General features: G+C 46.0%; 1 protein-coding gene across 2 annotated transcripts in view; it reads right to left on the bottom strand.

The window, feature by feature from the left end:
* Positions 1-1160: 1160 nt before the first annotated feature.
* The window catches only part of polr3a (polymerase (RNA) III (DNA directed) polypeptide A), a 37787-nt gene continuing 29496 nt past the window's right edge, over positions 1161-9451 (bottom strand). The window contains exons 26-32 of one of the 2 annotated variants that reach the window (XM_056576939.1): positions 8144-8237; positions 7772-7864; positions 6861-7025; positions 5012-5176; positions 4331-4462; positions 2945-3077; positions 1161-2837 (exon numbers count right to left, since the gene is read on the bottom strand). In XM_056576939.1, the coding sequence (XP_056432914.1) occupies positions 2689-2837; positions 2945-3077; positions 4331-4462; positions 5012-5176; positions 6861-7025; positions 7772-7864; positions 8144-8237 (931 nt within the window). In that variant the 3' untranslated portion in view covers positions 1161-2688. The remainder of the gene's footprint in view (positions 2838-2944; positions 3078-4330; positions 4463-5011; positions 5177-6860; positions 7026-7771; positions 7865-8143; positions 8238-9451) is intronic. The other variant, XM_056576940.1, reaches the window with a different exon arrangement.

Here is a 9451-nt window from a genome sequence, read left to right as displayed (position 1 = left end):
TTCAACTGTTGTTTGTTGTGTCAACTGTTGTTGCATGCGTCTACCAAGACTAGTCCCCGATTCATCACACCTCGGTCATCCGTTGATGGACGCATGTAGCATTCAACTACCTCCGTCCTTTCAGCTCCATGGTCTGCGTCAAAAGTTTAGAATTTGACAACTTTTCAGGCAGCGACGGATCCGTTGGCTATTCAGATCCTATTATGAAAATATACGCAAGTTGCATGTCCAAAGAAACCGTCTTTGTTATACAACCCGGGAAAACACATGGATATGTCAAAAAGCTCCCATCCATCGATGAACGCATGTAGTGTGAATGCGGCGCCCGACACAGTGTAGCCTGCTGAAAGATCCAAGGAAAAAGAAGCATGCGCCACAATGAATAAAGAGCAACAATGTAGGGCGTCAAAGAACGACGTCAAACTTTTTTGCGCAATTTTCTTCAATAAACAAAGCATTCACCGTTGTGGAAAATAAATTCAAGAAATACTTGCTGGTAGGCCTACTGTGTTTGTTGGTTATCATCCCCCTATCGCACGGAAGTGACAATTCTGTCGACCGATCAACGGATGGCGTGTGTAGCTTGAACTTGTTGGCACCCTTTCAGACGTCACAGTACCCCAACGGAGGAGTACGGCGAGAAGTGTTCGGCTCAGTCCGGACCCCGGCAACTTTTGCCGATGGAACTGAACCGTGCCTAACCTTTATATACCAAACCGACCGACAGCCGCCGGTGGAAACGCGCCATAAAGCACGGGCTGGACTGGGACCAAAAAATGGCCCTGGCATTTTTGGCCATGGCAGCCCACCATGAATATTTATACGTCATGCGGAGGCACACAACATACCAGAGGATCTATCCGCAGATCATGCCGTTTCAACAATTAAAATAAAGCGCAGTATTCTACTTGGAAGAGAGTAAACATGTTAAAAAACTGATACGCTCTTTCATTATACTTAGAGACTTTCATCTTTGGACAGATGGCTACAGTGCCACAATTCCCATCATGAAGTGAAAGTGCTCGTCAAAGAAACACTGCTAGAGTTGTATTTTCAGTGTTTAATGAAAATTTCTTTATACAAATGTGTAAATTGTTTATACAAATACCAATGAGACGATTAGGTACAATCATAATTTTTATCTTTTATATAATAGCCCAAAATAACCTTGTGATCTTTGAATGGCCTGAACCACATGTAAATCAGGAGTGGAAAATAAAAAACAATTAGATCCTCATGATTAGGCGCTTACACACAAAACGTTCACTCAAAAAAACAAGGCAGATTACTTTGTTTTGCATTTGTATTTGGGCACAATGGAAGGATTGCAGCTAGGTCAAATCTCCTCTGAAATGACTAATTCTGCAAGAACACAGAACAGGAAGAGTACAAAATATATGCATCATCTTATTTACACTAACTAAAACACACCAAATTATAACACAGTAAGTCAAAGTGGCACCCTAAAGTATATATGAGAGAGAGACAAAGGAAAGAAAGAGAGCAGGGATCAGGGATCAGTTATGGCAGGATCCAGACGCAACTCCTGCAAAAGTGCGTGATACTCCCCTCTGGTTGCGTGTCCGGTAGTATGTTATGGCTCAAAACTCACTGCACGTTATTGTAACAGGGCAGGGGCCTTTTAGAGCCGAATGTGCAGCATACCATTTCTCTTCGATAAGAGAGAAGGATCACAGCTATGTGTTTGAAGTGGTATGACATAATTTGATATCACATTTTTTAAAGGTCACTTTTTGTCACCATTTTCTTTTAGTTTCCCAACACAAAAGAGAGTGGCGGCCAACTTGGCAAATTCCAACTGTCCGTTTTACTGTTTATCCCCTCTCTTTTCTTGATTTCAAAAACATTTTTTGGGCCCAGAGATCTATTTGAACCCACTTTCAAGTTCTCACAAAAACACAATTGAACTTTCATTTTTTAAATATTTTATTTACAGAGGGTATATATACAATGGATCCAACTACAATTCCAACCCTGTATTTGAACGGTCTATTGTGCAAGCACTTTTATATTTCTCCAGTGAATGTTGGTAGAATCCCCAGCAGCCTTGATAAACAGAACAGTATGATCAAGTGCTAAACAGAATGCGTGGACTGAGACTGCACGTATTGTTCTTTGTTCTCAGCGTTAGAGAAGGCATACCACAGCACAGATCCACCACATAAGGAAGAAGATACCGCCTTGGATCATGAACACACTTTACATCGCTGCAGCATGTTGGCATCAAGGTGTGTTATTCCTTAAAACAACTTTCAACTTTGAAATGCTAAGCAACTGGCTTCAGGAAAAAACGTGAAAAACATGTTTGCAGCCTGGCACTAGCAAAAACTAACATCCATACAAGTCGTAGAAATGTAGACGATTTCTACCTCCATTTGAGGTACCACACGCATGACTCGACTTTTTTATATTCAAGTACACCAAAGAAAAAAGGTGTAAACCAAAGATTGTCCATAAAGGTCAAAAAGGCATCACTGGAGAGAAAACGACAACATGGTTTTCTTGTTGTTTTATGTTGTTATGGTTGGCACACACACAAACACACGCTCCCAAACCTGCTGCACAAAAGAAAAACACTATTGCTCTTGGTGGAAGGCCCATCACTACCCACCTCAAACGGAAGAAAGACACACAAAGAAGAAACGAGAGGGCCCCCGAGGGAGCCTGCTACGTTATCAGGGGGACATGAAAGTCTTTGTGGTCGAACAGCAGCTGTCTCTTGGGCGGCGTGGGGACTTTGTCCGCCTTGTGTAGAAGCTTGAACAGGCCCGTTCCGATGTTCATGGGGATTCCCATGATGATGCACTCCGACACCCCTGTGATACACAAGACACAAAAGGTGTTTACGTTCAGCCATGGTTACTCGTCTGAACGGAGGGTAGGCCGGGGGAATGTTTGCTTGTGTAAGACGCCATCGATGTACCACAAACGGAGTCCTTTTGTCCGAAGTAGGCGGCGTCGAACAGGTGATCGGCCGTCTTCTCGAACGACGCCAGCATCAGGACGCTCTCCTTCATCTTGGCCAATCCGAACCTGGTGATGCCCAGGATCTCCCCCTGGGAAAAGCGAGGACAAAGAGTAACCATGGTAGCGGCGGATCAGCTCAGTCTCGCATGTGGTTCAGATCAATCTGATGTTTCTTAAAATCTAATAAAATAACAGCATGGGGATTACGACGACAACAATACAACTATTATATAAAAAAATGATCTTCCCCCTCACATTTTTTTGGGGGAAGCCAGAGGGACACGAAGCCAAGAGAGGGCCAAGCAAGGGTCATTGTAGCCACCCAACGTGCCTACTGTAAAGACGGGGTGTTCAAAGAGCCAGTGAACCCAGTGATTCAGATGGATTTTAAACACCATGTAATTAAAAATGTTTTATTTTGGGCGAGTTTTAGGAAAGAGGAAAGAGTGTTATCCCCATGGATGGACCGATGCCAACTTGAATACACTTTTAGTACCCTCGTTGTGTAACTGCTGTGAGTGGTATAATAGAAAAGGTAGTCTGAAGTCACGAAAAGAACGCCATCTGCGTTCGCAGCAGAGTCTAATGCCGCGTTTCCACTGCAGGGTGCGGAACGGATCGGATCGCAATGGTGCGGTAGGGAGGGGGCGGTATAGCCCAGCTCAGTTCCGAGGTCGCGTTTCCACTGCCGAGAGTACCCTTTGTGGTAGGCCGGATGTCGATCGCCGCGGCAGCTACGTAAACATCGTAAACAACGTCTTTCTCCCCAAGAATGCAGACGAACGTCTCCACCTCCTTGTTCGCCCAAGCAAGCGTTTTACGCGACATGTTAATTGTAAAGAATAATACCTCGAGGCTACTGTTTGTTTGTTTTTATCCCCGCGTCACCCGGAAGTGATGATTCTGTCGACCAATCAACGGAGGGGGTGTGTAGCTAGAATTTCCCGGGACCCTTTCAGGCGTCTGGTCTCGTTTTCAGTACCCCAACGGAGGAGTCCTGAAAACGAGGCCAAAACTGTCCGGGTCACGCCCACTTTTGGCGGTGGAAACGCGACCCGATCCGCACCTTTGCGATCCGATCCGTTCCGCACCCTGCAGTGGAAACGCGCCATAACAATCACATAGTGTTGAATGTGAAAATTTGTTTTTTACCCCTTTTTTCTCTAGATTGGAGACTTATTTCAGTTAGAGTTATAAAATGGCAAAGATCAGTATGTTGACGATCATATAAGACATTGACCACGTTTAAATAAATGAAACAGTGGTTTTGGGTTCACTGGATCTTCATAAGTCCACCACTGGGCCATCCCATCCAAACATGTGGTGGGGGGTGGGTGTTCACCTTGTAGGACATGAGGTCGGCCAGCAGCATGACGTGGCGCCGGTCGATGCTCATGCCGTGGTTGGACATGGTGTACTGGATCTCGTTGATGATGGTGGAGCGGGCCGCCTCGATGCCCAGGGTCTTCTCCACCTGGGGGCGCAGCGGGAACACCATTAATGTTAAGGATCAACAACTGACGTACTTATTTTTGCTCGCATCAAAGCACTCCCTTCCACCCCCTCCCTCTCCTAACTCTCTCCCTTCTCCCCCACCCTCTCCTAACTCTCTCCCTTCCCCCCCTTTCATAACTCTCATGTTCCCCCCCTCTCCTAACTCTCGCCCTTCCCCCCCTCTCCTAACTCTCGCCCTTCCCCCCCTTTATAACTCTCTCCCTCCTCCCCCCCCTCTCCTTACTCTCTCCCTCTCCCCCCCCCTTTCATAACTCTCTGCCTCCCCCCTTTCATAACTTTCTCCCTTCCCCCCCTTCATAACTCTCTTCCTCCCCCCATTCATAACTCTCTCCCTCCTCCCCCCCCTCTCCTAACTCTCTCCCTTCCCCCCCCTTTCATAACTCTTCCTCCCCCCATTCATAACTTTCTCCCTTCCCCCCCTCTCTCCTAACTCTCGCCCTTCCCCCCCTTTATAACTCTCCCCCCCCCCCCTCTCCTAACTCTCTGCCTTTCCCCCTGCTTCTCCTACCTCGAAGGTGTTGTTGGAAGTGGTCCGGCTGCCTTTGACCCCGTGGGTTGCCATGACGGCCCTCAGGTTATCCCCCTCCACCAGGAGCTTGTACTTGTTCTTGCCGCTCTGCTCGTCGATGTGAATGACGGCTCGGGACACCTCCGGGATTCCCTGGACCACCACCTTCACGTCCACATGGAAGAGGGGGAAAATTCAGTTATATACCAGGTGGTGGAGAGAGAGATGTAGAGACAGAGAGATGTAGAGATGTAGAGACCGATGTAGAGACAGAGAGATGTAGAGACCGATGTAGAGACAGAGAGATGTAGAGACCGATGTAGAGACAGAGAGATGTAGAGACCGATGTAGAGACAGACGGATGTAGAGACAGATGTAGAGACAGACGGATGTAGAGATGTAGAGACCGATGTAGAGACAGATGTAGAGACAGAGAGATGTAGAGACCGATGTAGAGACAGACGGATGTAGAGACAGATGTAGAGACAGACGGATGTAGAGATGTAGAGACCGATGTAGAGACAGAGAGATGTAGAGACCGATGTAGAGACAGAGAGATGTAGAGACCGATGTAGAGACAGACGGATGTAGAGATGTAGAGACCGATGTAGAGACGGAGAGATGTAGAGACAGAGAGATGTAGAGACAGAGAGATGTAGAGATGTAGAGACAGATGTAGAGACAGAGAGATGTAGAGACAGAGAGATGTAGAGACTGAGAGATGTAGAGACCGATGTAGAGACAGAGAGATGTAGAGACCGATGTAGAGACGGATAGATGTAGAGACAGATGTAGAGACAGAGAGATGTAGAGACAGAGAGATGTAGAGATGTAGAGACAGATGTAGAGACGGTAGATGTAGAGAGCGATGTGGAGACAGAGATGTAGAGACAGAGAGATGTAGAGATGTAGAGTGACAGATGTAGAGACAGATGTAGAGACAGAGAGATGTAGAGACAGAGAGATGTAGAGACCGATGTAGAGACAGAGATGTAGAGACAGAGAGACAGAGAGAAATACATATATGCTAAAACAGCGAAATAACACGGATCGACATGCCGTGAATTCGAACATAATGCAGTCCGCCGTTGGAGTAATGATTTCTCTACAAAATTGCCCAACAACTTCCAGACACATCCGTGTCTGGATCGATGTGTAGATCTGCGACGCCCTTCGCCAGGAGAAGCAGAATCTTCTTGGCAGAAGATTCGTCACGGATATCAGCCAATTACCGGATAAAGCCCGTACAAAAAGCCCTTGGCAGTTTCTTTCCGTCTGGAAATTAGAATCAAAAGTTTTCTAGCAAGCTTGCCAACGGGTGCGGTGTGTGCAGTGAATATTATTATTTCTTCAGGGAGGCTTCTGGCTCTCTGGCTCCACATGAGGCGAGTGGTCCATGACTAATTAGATCACAGACTTCATAGGTCCCCTCTCCTCCTCCTACAGCTGCTGATTCCAGTCATTTACTGAGCAGTCAACATGAGCGTGCATGGTGAGAACGCAAAGGCTTCAGCGAGGGAAAATTGCGATTTAACGTGATCATCGTTTTGGAACCAAGACGACCACGTTATATCAAATATGCAGTTTTAAATAGGGATACAGAGAGGTAGAGATGTAGAGAGAGAGAGCGAGAGATGTAGAGAAAGAGAACGAGAGAGATGTAGAGAGAAAGAGTTTTCAGAGATTTAGAACAAGATGGAAAGGTGGAGGTGGAGGGAGAGAGAGAGAGGGAGAGGTAGAGAGAGAGAGAGAGACACACAGAGACATACAGAGAGAGAGAGGTTTAGAGTGAGTGAGTGAGTGAGTGAGTGAGTGAGTGAGTGAGTGAGTGAGGAGAGCAGCCCCTCACCTTGGGGAGCTCCTCCTTCAGCGTCTGCAGGACGTAGTACATGGAGCTCTTGCTGTTCGTCTGCGGCGAGACGCACACCACCGCCTCGCCGTGCACGGCGATGTCCCCCGGCTTCACCCGCAGCTTGGACATGCAGATGGAGTAGCGCACCGTCTCCGCGTTCACCTGAGGGGAAGACACCACCACCCGTTCAGCTAGGTCAGGAGAAAGACACCACCACCCGTTCAGCTAGGTCAGGAGAAAGACACCACAACCCATCATCCCTCCGTCAGGGGAAAGACACCACAACTTGATCCCTGCTACGTCAGCTGAAAGACACTACAACCCATCATCGCTATGTCAGGTGAAAGAAAGCACCACCCATCATCACTATGTCTGGAGAAAAACAGCACAACTTGATCCCTGCTGTCAGGTAAAAGACACTACAACCCTTCCCCCCTACGTAAGGTGAAAGTCACCACAACTCGTCATCGCTAGGTCAGGTGAAAGACACCACAACCTGAGACCCCCTACGTCGGGTGAAAGACAGCACAACCCTTCCCCGCTACATCAGAGCTTATTAATGACATCTGGGCGAGTGCAAACAAGGCCAATATTGCACATTCGCTTAATGGAATTCAATGTGTGTCGGTCAGTACAGAGAATTTAACATCGCAAGGACCAATAGCTACAAGAGGAGCTGTCAAAATGGTCTTGGGTGCGATTGGCACAACAAAGGGTTTTGAACAAACAATATTGATCGGTAACGGATGTTTTCAAGCCAGGAGAGATGATCCCGACGCTTTTATCCCCCAGACCGGTGGTGTCCTTGCAAGAACAGACAGGCTGCCAGCATCCATTCCACCTCCAACCAATGCCTAAATACGTTCTTTGATGCAGCCCTGAAGAAAGAGTGTTGGGACAGATGGTACCTCCAGCCGCAGAAGCCGAATCCTCTCCAGGGACAACTTGACCAGAATAAAACAGTCGTCAGGCAGGAAGACCTCCTCGATGTATTCGGATATCTGGGGATAAATAAAAGTGTGATTGTGGTCATTTGTTTTCTCCCCCCCCCACCGCGACCAATGTTGATTTTAAAACCACCTAATAACAAAAATCATAACAAAATCAAAAATCAAAAAAACATTCAAAAAACAAAATTAAAACAAAACTGTCTTAATCCTAACTTTTTTTAAATAAAAAAATAATTATTACAATAATATCCGTCGATTTCCGACGGGATGAACCGGCTACGATGCAAGCGATTCCAGTCTAGAGGAAAACACAGTGACTGATATGCATACCTCTCCAAGTAGCGTTTTCTCGATCCTCCCTTTCACCAAGCGGCCAAAATCGGCGTCATCATCCACGTCCAAATGGGCCGTGATGATGGGGGTGCTGTGGGTGAAACGGTAATGATTCAGCATGTAGATACATGAGAAACACTCACAGCATGAAGGCCTATCAGAATGGTACTATTTATACACTTTATACTAGGGCTGGGCGATTAATCAAAATTTTGATCGTAATTTCGATTTTAGATTAATATTATTTATTTTTGTATAATCATTTTATTAATTCAATGTTTTATATAAATTGCAGAACAGCTGGATACATATTTGTACATTATTTAAGATTTGAACATTTTGTGTATTTTATTTAAGGCTACATTTCAGAGGTCTCAGTTACAAAGTGTTTTTTGGAGGAGAAATGCTGATGTTTTCAAAAAAAATAATAATTTCAATAATCGTGATTCCAAAATTGACCAAAATAATCGTGATTATGGTTTTTCCATAATCGAGCAGCCTGAGTATATACAGCCATGTTTTCCAGGGGCGTGAAGATGGACCAGGCTAACACCCGTGTGGCTTGAGGTACCACACGCCCCCAGAGGGTCAGACTCCAGGCACCTTTGTCCACAGAGGTGGGCCGAGCCATGCGACAAAACGTGCGCAAGAGCGCAGACGTCAATACGACTTGGGGGGCTGGATCAATAATATCACCAAGGTCCATCAAATGATCTGCTGTCACGGACACAGCCATTTATACTAGGTTAAAATATATATTGATGAATCACTATTAGGCCTTCACTATACATATTTACCCGTTTTACAGAGCAACACATTCACAAATCCACAGCACCATTCCTTCTCTGAAAGAAGGCATGGAGGTATAACGCAGCAATCGTATTCGCAACAGTTCACACAACTGAGCGGAAAACATAAAGGAACTTTGAATTATTAAAAAAGGGGAGCGTCCGCATACATTAAATATTTATTTTCCATTAAATATATAAATCTAGAAATAAATAAATAATTTATACTGCACTACTTTTCGTTCATCAGAAGTTGTGTGCCCATCTGTGGCCATGCATGTCCTACAACTGGGACACACAGCGACACCCTACCTTGCTCAATGCCGACCCCACCCCCCAGCTGGATCTGATGGTGTGTTCGAGGTGCATCATACACCACCCGCACAAGTTGCTCGTGACGTGATCTCCTGGCTTGTAGCACTTATAGCATTCCCATTTGTCTCTGTGGGCATCGCTACACCAAGAGTCGGGGAGGAACACTCATTGGCTAGTGATGGTTATTGTTAGCTACATTAGC

The sequence above is a fragment of the Gadus chalcogrammus genome, chromosome 18 (assembly GCF_026213295.1).
Source record: "Gadus chalcogrammus isolate NIFS_2021 chromosome 18, NIFS_Gcha_1.0, whole genome shotgun sequence".
In the NCBI taxonomy this organism is placed as follows: domain Eukaryota; kingdom Metazoa; phylum Chordata; class Actinopteri; order Gadiformes; family Gadidae; genus Gadus; species Gadus chalcogrammus.
Note: the sequence above shows the minus strand (reverse complement) of the source record. Positions and strands in the feature narration are given on the sequence as shown.